The following is a 13,939-nucleotide window of genomic DNA, read 5'->3' as shown; positions in this document are numbered from 1 at the left end:
AATGATGGTGGGCTCGTAACAGATCTTTTGTTTGTTATTGTTAGCTGCGAAGTCGTGTCCGACCCATCGCGACCCCATGGACAACGTTCCTCCAGGCCTTCCTGTCCTCTTCCATCTTCTGGAGTCCCTTTAAGCTCACGCCTCCTGCTTCAGTGACTCCATCCAGCCACCTCATTCTCTGTGGTCCCCTTCTTCTCTTGCCCTCCACCTTTCCCAGCATTAGGCTCTTCTCCAGTGAGTCCTTCCTTCTCATTAGGTGGCCAAAGGATTTGAGTTTTAGCTTCAGGATCTGGCCTTCTAAAGAGCAGTCGGGGTTGATCTCCTCTAGGACTGACCGGTTTGATGGCCTTGCAGTCCAAGGGACTCACCGGAGTCTTCTCCAGCACCATAGTTGAAAGGCCTCCATTCTTTGGCGCTCAGCCTTTTTTATGGTCCAACTTTCACAGCCATACATTGCAACTGGGAAGACCATAGCCTTGACTATGCGCACTTTTGTTGACAGGGTGATGTCTCTGCTTTTTATCTCTGTTATTAAGCCAGGCAATTGTTAAGGGAGTCACACCTGATTTTACGACTTTTTCTACCACAGTTGTTTAGCAAATCCCCAACTGGACCACGTGGATGTAAATACTGGTTGCCAAGTGCCCAACTTTTGGTCAAGTGACTATGGGATGCTCCCGCAGTTATAACTGCCAGGACCAGTTGTAAGTCAGCACCGTCATAACTTTGAATAGTTGCTAAACAAACAGTTGTAAGTTGAGGACTACTTGTATTTACAGAGGAATTTGCAGGCCAGGCTTCTTTTGGCTGCCAGTAAGCTGGTTTAGTTTATGAATAAATCTCATTTAATAAATCTAAATGAATTAGTTAATCAATGCATCTTATTAAATTCCTGTAAACCCCTATCAGTGATGAGGGAAGAGCTAGGTTTCTGCATACAGGGAATCCTCGACTTACGACCACAATTAATCCCAAAATTTATGTTGCTAAGCGAGGCAGTGGTTCAGTGAGTTGTGCCTCATTGTATGGCCATTTTGCCACAGTCGTTCAGCATGTCACTGCAGTTGTTAAGTGAATCACGGGGTCATTAAGCGAATCTGGCTCCCCCCCATTGACTTTGCTTGTCGAAAGTTGGCTGGGAAGGTCGCAAATGGTGGTCACGTGACCTTGGCATGCTGCAACTGTCACACATACATGCCAGTTGCCAAGCGCCTGAATTTCAATCATGTGAGCCCCGAGGATGCTGCAGTGGTCACTAAACAAATAATTGTAAGTTGAGGACTACCTATACGGATAATCCTTGACCTACGACCATGATGGAGCCTGTGTGGTCATGTGACCAAGGGACGTGGCAAATGGCTGTAAATGCGGCTTTGTTGCCACATGGCCAACGTTCAGTCACATGACCACAAGAATGGGTCCAACCACCAGAACTTTGAATCCAGTTCCCCTTTCTTGGGTCAGTCATAATTTCAAATGGTTTTCTTTTCGTTTCTTCTAGGATAAGGGTGTCCAATCTTGGCAATTTTAAGACTTATTTCAGAATAATAGAGTTGGAAGGGACCTTGGAGGTCTTCTAGTCCAACCCCCTGCTCGAGCAAGAGACCGTATACCAGGGGTAGGCAACCTTGGTTCTTTGATGACTCGTGGACTTCAATTCCCAAAATTTCTGAGCCAGCATGGCTCAGCTTGGAAACCTCTCCCTTCCCCCTCAGGGTGGCTGGCTCAGGAATTCTGGGAGTTGAAGTCCATGAGTCATAAAAGAGCCAAGGTTGCCTAAGGGCATTTCAGTGTATTAATTAAGCATTACCTCAGGGATAGGTAACCTTGGCTCTTTTATGACTCGTGGACTTCAACTCCCAGAATTCCTGAGCCAGCATGGCTCAGCTTGGAAACCTCTCCCTTTCCCCTCAGCATGGCTGGCTCAGGAATTCTGGGAGTTGAAGTCCATGAGTCATAAAAGAGCCAAGGTTGCCTACCCCTGCCCTATACCACTGCAGACAAATGGTTGTCCAGTCTCTTCTTTAAAAACTCCAGTGATGGAGCACCCACAACTTCTGGTGACAGGCTGTTCCACAGATTAATGGAAAACTGAAAAAGACTTATGCTAAACGCCAGTGAGGGCAGAGAGTTTAAAATCGAAGCAAAGAAAACGTTTTCCCAGTCTGGATTTATTCAAATAATTTCCACTTTATTCAATAAAAGTCAGATTGTTAAGACCACAGCAAGAAGCTGGACGCCAGATGAATTCTGGAAAGATTGCCACCTGCAAATATTTGAAACCATTGCAGTGATAACTTAAAATGGAAGCAGGAAGAGAAGGGAGGGCAGGGGAATACCTCATTTCAACATGTGCTTATTTGTCCTCTACATTTTCTTTCAACCATGTTTGAAATATCCTTTTCAAGTCAGCAACGGGGATTGGGGGATGATAGGTGGGTATATATAGATATAGATTTTTTTTTTTCAAAATTAAAAGTTCGGCCATCATGAAAGTACTCCATAGCAGAATAGAACAACATTGTACAAATCACGTACGGAATTGATGGTTAAGTATAAAAGACCTGTATTTACAACTGTAAACGTGGACTTCAGGGAAGAAAGAAACAGAATTAAACAAGCAATCGCCCACGTCATTCATACAACCTTTCTCACTCTGCCTGGCGCTTTGCAAAGCTGAAGGGCCAAATAGACACTTCATTCGCCCCCAGCTGGATCGGTAAACAGATGTAATGGAGCTGGTGTGCACTGACTTGCAGTGGGTGTTCTCACTGAGATCTAGCAGCTTGGGAGATTTTAACCCATTCAGAAATTTCCTTCGGTAGGATGCACGGAAGCCATCAACTATTTTTCTTGTGACTAGACAGCATTTCCTTCACAAAATCCAGGTCTGAGCAATGCATTAAACTGCCTCTATCTTGGCTTAATTGTGGTTTAAAGAATCAGCCACAAATCTGTTGAATCCAAACAGCCCACTAATCTTACTGAGGTGTAGGAGTCCAGCTTGTAAACCATGAATCGTGGTTTACAAGCTGGACTCCTACACCTCGGTAAGTTATAAGTGCACAATTAAAATTTAACTGGATTTTGTGCTGGCATGTATTTTGAGTGAGCATCACTATTATTTTTTTTCCATTTTGCGAATCAAAAGTAACTCATTGGTATTAGAGTGTGATCAACAATTTGATTCTATGGATCAACTTAAAAGTCAAATTGTTGATCACACTCATATATATTATCAGTGCATGAATATAATATATATATTCATGCACTGATGACGTTACCTAGTTGGGTAATGAAATCTCTGCAAGAAAACAATTAAGCTCAGAGAGCACCAGGGACCCCAATGAATCATTTTGATAGATAGATCAACTATATTAATGCAAGTGTATCAACTCAGAAGTAGCTTTGCACTACTCAAATTCTCCCAAACCCATATGTAACGGAATAACAGAGTTGGAAAGGACGTCATCTAGTCCAAACACCTGTTCAAGGAGACCCTATATAGCATTTCAAACAAATGGCTTTCCAGTCTCTTGTTAAAAACCTCCAGTGTTGAAGCACCCACAACTTCTGGAGGCAAGTCGTTCCACTGATTAATTGTCCTCACTTGTCAGGAAATTTCTCCTTAGTTCCAGGTTGCTTCTCTCCTTGATTAGTTTCCATCCGTTGCTTCTTGTCCTGCCTTCGGGTGTTTTGGAGAATAGTTTGACCACCTCTTCTTTGGGGCAGCCCCTCAAATATTAGAAGACTGCTATCACATCACCCCTAGTCCTTCTTTTCATTAAACTAGACATATCCAAATCCTGCAACCGTTCTTTGTATGTTTTAGCCTCCAGTCCTCTAAACATCTTTGTTGTTCTTCTCTGCACCCTTTCTGGAGTCTCAACATCTTTTTTATATTCTGATGACCAAAACTGGATGCAACATTCCAAGTGTGATCTTACTAAGGCAGTATAAAGTTATATGTATAGAAGGGAAGATTTTTCTCATCATGGATGTTTGACACAAACCAAAATGCTTGCATGCAAAATGACAGTAATAATAACAACAACAACAAAAACAACACCCCGGACTTAACAATTGTTGATAAGAAAGACAAGTCTGAATAGTGGACGTGGCAGTGCCTGGAGACAGCAGAATAGATAACAAAGAACTGGAGAAGATAACAAAATACAGAGACCTACAAATCGAAATAGAAAAACTGTGGCAAAGGCAAGCAAGGGTAGTACCAATAGTCATAGGCGCCTTGGGTGCAATCCCAAAACAACGGGAGCACCACTTGAACACCATCAACGGCATTGACAAATTCGCCATTAGTCAATGGCAAAAGGTGGCCTTACTAGGAACTGCTTTCATCCTGCGACGATATCTGTAATATCATCAAACATCAACATCTGCCTATCCCAGGTCCTTGGTAAGGACTCGATAGGTAGACAGAAATGCCAAATCCAGTCTGGACATCTGGCTGACTGTGTGATGTTCAATAATAATAATAATAATAATAATAATAATAATAATAATAATAATAATAATAATAATAATAATATAACAATACTCCCAGAGTTTGCCCAAACTCATTTCATCATAATCATAGTTGGATAAAAATATCTGGCCGCCTGTGTGATAAATCATAATAATATTGTCAATAAGAAAGACAAAAAAAAGTCTGGGATAGTGCACTTGGCAGTATCTGGAGACAGCAGATGGGGAAGAGAAAGCACTGGAGAAGATCACAAAATACAAGACCTGCAAATAGAAGTAGAACCATTGTGGCAAAAGAAAGCAAGTAGTGATAGACGCCTTGGGAGCAATCCCAAAACATCTGGCACGCCCCCTCATACATCATCAGCATTGACAAAATCCCCATCGGTCAATTGCAAAAGGCAGGCTGACTTGGAACAGCTGACATCTTGTGACAATACTGTTAGTATCATGAAACATCTGGCTATCCCAGTCCTTGGGAAGGACTCAGTAGGTGGATAAAAGTGCCAAATCCGGTCTAAACATCTGGCAGACTGTGCAACCGACCATCATAACTGCAAATATAATCTCCTCTTCTGGAACCACAGGAATGATGAACTATCTTGGTCCAGCATTCCCGTGACTTGCTAACTCTCCTGCCTAAGAAAGATTTGATAAGAAAGGCACTTCCAAAAATAGATTTGGGTGAATGGTAAAAAGGCGCTTAAATTTAATCCAGGTTGAAAGTTGCTCCTGATGTCCAGCACATCTCACAGGCTTGTTATTGTGGGGGGGGGGGGGGGGAAAAGGAGACAGAAGTATTACCTATATTCACCACCTGGAATTGAATATAATAACACAATCTTTTCATCAGAATGTTAATTTGCCAGTTCTTGAGCTGGTGCTGGCCTTCCTTTGCACTGATTTTTTCCCCCCAGGAACCTAGGATATCGTAATATGCAGATAGTATTCGATTTACAACAATGGAGTCCCAAAATGAACAGAATAACAAAATTACATAGTTAGAGGGGACCTTGGAGGTCTTCTAGTTTAACCCCCTGCTCAGGCAGGAAACCTTACATCTTTTCAGAAGAAATTGTCCAATCTCTTCTTAAAAACCTTCAGTGTTGGAGCACCCACAACTTCTGGAGGCAGGTTGTTCCACTGGTTAATTGTTCTCACTGTCAGGAAATTCCTCCTTCGTTCTAAGTTGCTTCTCTCCTTGGTTAGTTTCCATCCGTTGCTTCTTCTCCTGCCTTCAGGTGCTCTGGGGATTGCTAAGCAAAACATCTGTTAAGTGAGTTTTGCCCCATTTTACAATCTTTCTTGCCAGAGTTGTTAAGCGAATCAATGCAGCTAGTTAGTAACCCGGTTGTTAATGGAATACTGGCTTCTCCGCTTGACTTTGCTTGTCAGAAGGTCACAAAAGGGCATCCCGGGGACACTGCAACCATCATAAATACGAGTCAGTTGCCAGGCATCTGAATGTTGATCACGTGACCCATGGGGATGCTGCCACGGTTGTGAGTCTGAAAAACGGTCATAAGTTGCATTTTTCCAGTGCCATGGCAACTTCGAACGGTTCACTAAACGAACGGTTGTAAGTCAAGGCCTACCTGTCCCTTTTCATTATTCAGGATCTTCCCCCTCTTAAAAGATAAATGTCAGAGCTGATCATGAAGGATTAGGGATAACCAAGGCTTAGGGATCGCTCTCCTGAATTCACTTCCGTCTCCCAAACCAGATTGTGGAAGCGAAACCCTCACAGACCCGGAGAACCACTGCAAGTCAGAACCGTCAGACGCCAAAACCCGAACGGAAAGCCGATCGCTTTGCAAAGCTTTTTTTTGCCCTCCGAGGAGATGCTCCGAGCATCCAGATGTTGCTTTACGTCCAGAGGTGGGGAACTATGGCCCTTTTATGACTCGTGGACTTCAACTCCCAGAATTCCTGAGCCGGCGTGGCTCAGCTTGGAAACCTCTCCCTTTCCCCTCAGCATGGCTGGCTCAGGAATTCTGGGAGTTGAAGTCCGTGAATCATAGAGATGCCAAGGTTGGCCTAGCCCAGGGTTAGGCAACCTTGGTCCTTTTATGACTCGTGGACTTCAACTCCCAGAATTCCTGAGCCAGCATGGCTCAGCTTGGAAACCTCTCCCTTTCCCCTCAGCATGGCTGGCTCAGGAATTCTGGGAGTTGAAGTCCACGAGTCGTAAAAGGGCCGTAGTCACCCCCACCCCTCTTTTACCTCCTCAGTGACACCACCGTTAACCACACAAACATCCTCCCAAGCACACGTATATACACACACAATATAACAGGAATGTCTTAAGTATATAGTTCGGTCCTGGCATTCTTCACACCAGCTCAAGAGAAGATCATGTGTAGCCATTTTTTTAAAAAAAACAACGAAAAACAGAACACAAAGGAAGAAAAGAGAAACATTTTTGGTCAAATGGCTCCCCTAGAAAGTGTGATGGGACCTGCTGCAGTATTATATAGACGCTAAGCTCTATTTTTTAATGTGCTTTACATCTGAAATTTGTCGGCGGGGTTAGGGTTGAGAAGAGAAGTGGATAGGGAGAGATTGCTAGCAATAGGAGAGACGCGTCTCTCCGGCATGGAGGGAGACAGGCAATTGGGAACGAGATAAGACAAATGCAGGCTCGGGAGTTGGGACAGGATGGGAAAACCCTTAGGAGAGGGGGCGGGGTGGATAAAAACGAATTAACCATTTATCTCATGTCCTCAGCCCTTTATGTTAGCGTTTCTCCACCTCAGCAACTTGACGATGCGTGGACTTCCACACTCCCCTAGCCGGTATTTGTGGACTTCCAATTCCCAGAATCCCCCAGCGTGCATTTGCAGACTCCCGCAATTCTCCAGCTAACACCTGAACTTCAAGAATTCCCTAGCCAGCATTTATGGACTCCCAGAATACTCCAGCTAGCGTTTGTGGACTTCAGCTCCCAGAATCCCCCAGCCAGGACATCCCCCCCCCCAAATTCTCCAGCCAGCATTTGTGGACTTCAGTACCGGCTGGAGAGTTCTGGGAGTTGAAATCCACACAGCTGAAAGTTGCTAAGGTCGAGAAACATTGCTTTATGTAATCCAGCTGAGCATTTAAGTGGGTACCACTGCACAATTAAATTTAAGACAGGTCTTAAATCTCAACGGCTTTTTTTAAAAAAATAAAGGACACGTTGCTTTTAAAAAAAACAACCCAAAACTGAGACTGAGACGTAATTATGGGAAATTATGTGGTGTTCACAGCTCTTGGGACTGCCTGCTAAACAGAACCTCCATGCCAGAGGCAATCTACCTCCGTGTTAGCTGGGAAAGGAGGAAGGCCTCTTTGAGATCTGGCTGCTTGCACACATCCCCAAAGTGAGCTTGATTGGATATTGGAGACAATCTCGACAGAAAAGGTGGGTGTGTGGAATGGGAGAGGCAAAAAGCAGAGAAATTTGGGAAAGGAGAGTGGAGCCAGAAGGGAACAAGAGGAAGGCGCAGCGTGCACTTAGAATGCAGTGGCACATGGGGAAGGGAGTCGGCTGTCTGTCACTTGGGTCATCTGTCTCTCGTGACCCTGTGCAAAGTCTATATGCTGTGTGGCGTGGATAGATACATACGTACAGAGATCGCATCGGTTGCATACGGTGGACTCCTGCGGCGAAGTGCAGAAGCGGCACGAGCCCCTACGGAAAAACACCCCCCCCCCATCTTCTCGGATTCAGGAGCCGGCGCGTGCCGGTGCCCCCCAAAACATCGGCCGGTCTGCGGGACAGTCCCCCCAGAGTTCAGTGCCCGTTCGTCGAGGCGAGGCAGTGTTATAGGAGTCTTTTGAGACTGGTGTTGGTTTTTGAGCCTGCTGAGATTCGCGGGTTAGCCCTCCATTTGGTCAGGAATATTTGGCTACGGAGAAAAACGGAGCCTTTTTTAAAAAAAAAAAGAAGAAAAAAGAAAAAACCTTTTTTTTTGTGCTGCCGCAAAGGCACTTTCTTCCCGTCTGGAAACTTTCAAAAGTGACCACGCCGGGGCATCCTTCTCCAGTTTTTTTTTTGTTGTTGTTGTTGTTTTGTTTTCATTTTGATGGAGAACAAGCCGTGCCGCCGTTAACCGTGTCCCGGCTCCTGGTACGATGCCAAGATTGGACAAAAAGTTGGGGAGACCTTTCCCCTCCGTTCTGAAGCTGCAGAAATCTCCCTTTTTTTTTGTCTTTTTTTGTTTTCCCCAAGAGCAGGCCAGCCTCGAGGTTGTGCAAAGGCTGGGCTCTAAACCCTAGTCCCGTTTCTATCGGTCCTCCAGCTGGCAGCTGAAGATTTAAAAATTAAAAAAAAAAGAAGAAGAAGAAAAATTAAAAGTTTGGTCCCGGTGTTTTTTCTTTTTTTTTTTCTTCTCGTTTCCGAGGTTTAAAAAAAATAGAGCGCCTGTAATATATATTTATATATGCTATATATGTATAGATATACTCTTTCTATTCCTATGTACATTTCTTTTAAATTAATAGGCTGGCATTTCAAAGACTTGCTCCGGTTGCTCCAGCGGACGGTCCCGACTGGTCCAGACGCTTACGCTCCCGACCGGGGGGGGGGGAAACGAGGTGGAATGACCCTGTTTTTCACGCCCCAGGTTGACGTCGATTTCCCCCAGTAGATGCTGGCCGTGGTGACTGGTGTGTTTTCACCCTCCCTCCCTCCCTCCCTCCCTCCCCACCCAGCCCTCCCCACCCCACCCGTTGGCACAAAGAAGACGGAGAAGCAACTCTTGGAAAACTTCTTCTTGCAATAAAAAAGAGAGGAAGGGACTTGAGGCCGAACTCCTGGGAAAGAAGAAGAGGAAAAAAGACAAGTTTTAAGGCTCGGAGGTTTCGACGACGCCGACGACGTTAAACGCAACCTTGGATTTCGCCGGCGACAGACGCATAGACATCGTACCGCATCTCTAGGCTACGCAAAAGAGACAATCAGCCAGCCCCCCCCCGCCCGCAAAAAAAAAGAGAGAGAAAAAGACTCCAGCAGTAATCCGCACTCAGATCAGCATAGCAAAGGTCAGCTCCAAGGTCACAATCAACCAGTGGAACAGCTTGCCACCAGGAATCGTGGGCACTCCGTCACTGGAGATTTTTTTTTTAAGAGGAGACCGGACCTTTGCCTGTCTGAGATGGTACAGGTTCTCCCGCTTGAGCCCGGGGGCTGGACTAGAAGACCTCCCCATGTCCCTTCCAGCTCGATTCTATTCTTATTCTTATTCAGATCAACCATTAAGTAAGCAAGACCCCAACCAAGAAACTGCCAAAGAGCTATTGGTAAACAGCCCAACCAAAGAATCTCTAAGACCGCCCCCCCACTCCCATCCAGGCAGGCAAGACCCCCCCCCCAGAGCATAAACCGACAGCAAACAGCACTCCCTGCTAGCATTGATGATGATACCTAGTTAGGGTAATGAAACATCTGCAAGAAAACAAGCAAGCTCCGAGAGGACCCGTAACCTTTTATTTGGAATCGTAGACGCGTAGGGCTGGACCTTAGAGGTCTTCTAGTCCAGGGGTCTGCAACTTGGACAATGTTAAGACTTGTGGATTTCAGCTCCCAGAATTCCTCAGCCAGCATAGCTGGCTGAGGAATCCTGGGAGCTGAAGTCCACAAGCCTTAACGTTGTTAAGGTTGCAAACCCTCGTTCTAGTCCAATCCTCCTGCTTGAGCAGGAGACCTTACTGCAGGGGGTCTTCAAACGTGGCCCTTTGATGACTTGTGGACTTCAACTCCCAGAATTCCTCAGCCAGGCACGCTGGCTGAGGAATTCTGGGAGTTGAAGTCCACAAGTCATCAAAGGGCCACGTTTGAAGACACCCCCCCCTGCCTTATTGCATCCTGGGTAAATGGCTGTCCAATCTCTTTCTGAAAATCTCCACCCATAACTTCTAGAACAGTGGCGGCGAACCTTTCAGAGACCGAGTGCCCAAACTGCAACCCAAAACCCACTTATTGAGCGCTGGGTGCCAGGTGGGCGTGGCCCACTGGGTGGGTGTGGCGGTCATGGAAGATTGGGTGGGTGTGGCCGAGGTGGGTGTGGTCACCTCGATGTTTCTCGTGGGGAGGGACACCTGTGGCGGGTGGGCAGGGCTGGGGGAGCTCCAGGAAGTCTCTGGCAGGTGGGGAGGTAGGCAGGAGACTCATCCTGTGGGGTGAGGCGAGGCAGGGTGGGGGTGCCATTGCCATGGGGCAAGGCAAGGGCCGGGGCAGCTGCTGCCTGACACCATCGCGCCCCGCACACAGAGGCCAGCGAGTGCATGGAGGCCAACGGTGTCTGTCAGTAGCCACAGCCTGCCGGCCCCTCGACAGGCGCACTCTGGGGCTCCGCAACCCATCGCCAGCAGTACAAAGAAGCCGCCTCCGAGATGGATGCTCGGCCAAGAGCTGAGGAGGTGACGCAGTGGGTCGTGCCTGGGAAAAGGAGAGCATGCGAGGCCAGGAGGGATGGGATGGGGGGGGAGGGAAACCAGCTGTGCCGGGATGCATTCAGCCCCGTGGGATCTCGGCAAATTAGCAGGCGGCTGGTTGAAGAAGGACAGTTGCCACCTCCGGGGCATGGCGCGGGTGCCCACAGAGAGGGCTCTGAGTGCCGCCTTTGGCACCCGTGCCATAGGTTCGCCAGCACTGTTCTAGAGGCAGGTTGTTCCACTGGTTAATTGTTCTCACTGTTAGGAAGTTTCTCCTTAGTTCTGGGTTGCTTCTCTCCTTGATGAGTTTCCATCTGTTTGTTCTTGAACAATTAATCGGTGGCAGAAGTTGTGGGTGCTTAAGACAAGATTGGATAACCACTGGCTGCCTGAGCAGGGGGTTGGACTAGAAGACCTCCAAGGCCCCTTCCAACGGTTATTCTGTGAGGTGAGAGAAGGAGAAGGAAGGAAAGAAGGAGGAGAAGAGAGGGAGGGCGGGAAGGAGGGGAGGGATGGATGGAAGGAAGGAAGGAACAAATGACAAAAGGAGAAAAGAAGAAGGGAGGGAGGGAAGGAGGGAAGGAAGGAATGACAGAAAGAGAAGGAAGGAAGGAAAAAAGGAAGGAAGGAAGATGAGGGTTAAAAGAAGGAAGGAGTTTGATGGGAGGAAGGAAGGAAAATGGGTGGAGAATGGAACCGGAAATCTTATACTGATATGAAATCTCCATAATCAAAAACAGCTTTTCAGTGAAAGGGAAACTGCAGCGCTTGGCCAATTTCATCTTCAGAATACAGGCAATGAAAGGAAAACCAGGACGGGCCTGTGTGAAATCACATGATGCACAAAGAAAATGAAGTTCAAAAATAGGCTCCATTTAAGGCGGTTGAGTGTCTTGAGAGGCACAAGACACACCTTGTCGTCCTCAATCAAGAACCGCAGACCAATTGATGCTCATTTAGTCACGTCAAATTTTTCCATTTTGTACAACATTCCGGTTCGCTTTATTCTCGTTGTCCTAAAACCTGACTTGGCCTTTTGGCCCTTAGCAGAATCACAAAGAAACAGAACCTCATTTCCTCCTCAATATATATATATATATTTTAAAACCAGGAATAGTAGCTTGCAATGATTGGATGACCTTGGTTGAGTTAATCCAACATTGGAGGTGAAGAAATCTGGAGGACCCCTCAGGTCTGAGAAGTAAATATATATATATAATATATATTAGGGGAAGGACATTTAAATATTAGAATGGCATAAATCAGTGTTTGTCAACCTTGATAACTTTAAGACCCATAGCTGGCTGAGGAATTCTTGAAGTCCACATATCATAAAGTTGCCAAGGTTGAAAAACATCAGTATAGATTATTATAATAACTAAACACACAAAGAAAATCTGTCATTGTTTTTCAACTGTGGCGACTTTAAAATATATGGACTTTAACTTCCAGCATGGCTGTCTGTGGAATTCTGGGAGTAGAAGTCCACAAGTCATAAAAGAGCCAAGGTTGCCTACCCCTGGGCTAGGGGATTCTAGGAACTGAAGTCCACACATGCTGACAGGAATTCTGGGAGTCAAAACCCATGGATGTTGGCTGGGAAATTCTGGGAGTTGAAGTCCGTGCAACCTGGCTGGGGGACTCTGGAAGTTGGTCCATGCATGCTGGCTGGGGGATTCTGGGAGTTGAAGTCCACGCATGCTGACAGGAATTCTGGCAATTGAAATCCATGCATGCTGTCTGGGGAATTCCGAGAGCTGAAGTCCACAAATGTTGCCTGAGGAATTCTGGGATCGAAATCCACAAATGCTGGTGGGGGAATTCTGGGAAATGAAGTCTATATATCTTAAAGTTGCCAAGGTTGAGCCACACTGCATTAGAAACAGGAAAATAATTTTCGGCAGATTTGTCAAGGCATTCAAGCTTCTCGTTTTACCTGCAACACCGGGGGTCTTCAAACTTGGCCCTTTTATGACTTTTGGACTTCAACTCCCAGAATTTTTCAGTCAGCATGCTTGGCTGAGGAATTCTGGGAGTTGAAGTCCACAAAGTCATAAAAGGGCCAAGTTTGAAGATCCCTGTGCAAGACCATCGGTTTCCTTGTCTCTCCCCCTCCCCCCGCCAGTCACCTGTCAGTAGGGCTGGCCAGCATCCTTTGGCCGTTTCAACTGGACCTTTAGCCTTTTCATCCCAATCTGGAATCCGTTCATGGCCTGGATGGCAGTTTGGGCACTGGACGGATTGTCGAAACTCACAAAGCCTTGAGAAGGGAGAGAAAGGATCCAGTTTGTAATACCTCAGGTGCTTGTCTGGTGGGGGTGCATGTGTCTCTGAGTGTTTGCAGGTACAGCTAGTCCTCGAGTTATGACTGTAGTGGAGCCAGCCCATCACAGTTGAAACTGGTGACAGTGGTAAAACAGATCAGTCATATTTCAGACAATAGGTTGGGCTGTATCAGGACGCTGTTCAAGCGGGTGGATACACACTGCAGTACGGACAGGGCAAAGGAGGAGGAGAAGTGTCACCTTTACCGTATCTGCAGGAGTAACGGGTATCTGTTGCACTTTATCAGACGATACAGCAGACCACATAAGCCCCTTAAGGACCAACAGGAGGGCATGCCTACGGCAAGGATAACGCTGCCTTATATCAATGGCGTTATCTAAAGCCACGGCATGGATATTAACTCCCTCTAATGTCAGTATCGCCCATAAACTTGACCAAACCCTGCGCGCTAACGTAATGTGTCCAAAGGATCCACTCCCCAATGAGGAAAGGTCCTCAGTGATATGTAGGTTGAGATGTGAGGGTTGTCCTTGTAACTATGTTGGGGAGACAGCAAAATGACTGGGAACCAGGGTGCATGCTCGCAAGTGGCCAGTCATAACCCTAACCTTTGACTTGTCAGGGGCTGAGGCCATTGCCCAGGACAGCACCAAGGGTGGCCGACTGCTCAAGGAGGCTTGGTTCTCGGACGAGTTTTCAATTAACCGCCGTATAGATCTGCTTCCCGCCTACCAAGCACTCAGGAGCTGGG

At 46.5% G+C, this 13,939-nt stretch overlaps 1 protein-coding gene and 1 long non-coding RNA gene across 2 annotated transcripts in view; one reads left to right on the top strand and one right to left on the bottom strand.

The window, feature by feature from the left end:
* The window catches only part of LOC310641964, a 222,014-nt gene that overhangs the window by 128,624 nt on the left and 79,451 nt on the right, over positions 1-13,939 (top strand). The gene's annotated exons all lie outside the window — the stretch shown is intronic.
* CELF5 (CUGBP Elav-like family member 5) overlaps positions 13,035-13,939 on the bottom strand; it is a gene marked incomplete at its 3' end in the record, with an annotated part of 88,447 nt that continues 87,542 nt past the window's right edge. Inside the window, exon 12 of the mRNA XM_083364280.1 lies at positions 13,035-13,162. Coding sequence (XP_083220406.1) covers positions 13,035-13,162 — 128 coding nt within the window. The remainder of the gene's footprint in view (positions 13,163-13,939) is intronic.

This window comes from Vipera ursinii (genome assembly GCF_947247035.1).
Source record: "Vipera ursinii genome assembly, chromosome: 1".
NCBI lineage: Eukaryota > Metazoa > Chordata > Lepidosauria > Squamata > Viperidae > Vipera > Vipera ursinii.
Note: the sequence above shows the minus strand (reverse complement) of the source record. Positions and strands in the feature narration are given on the sequence as shown.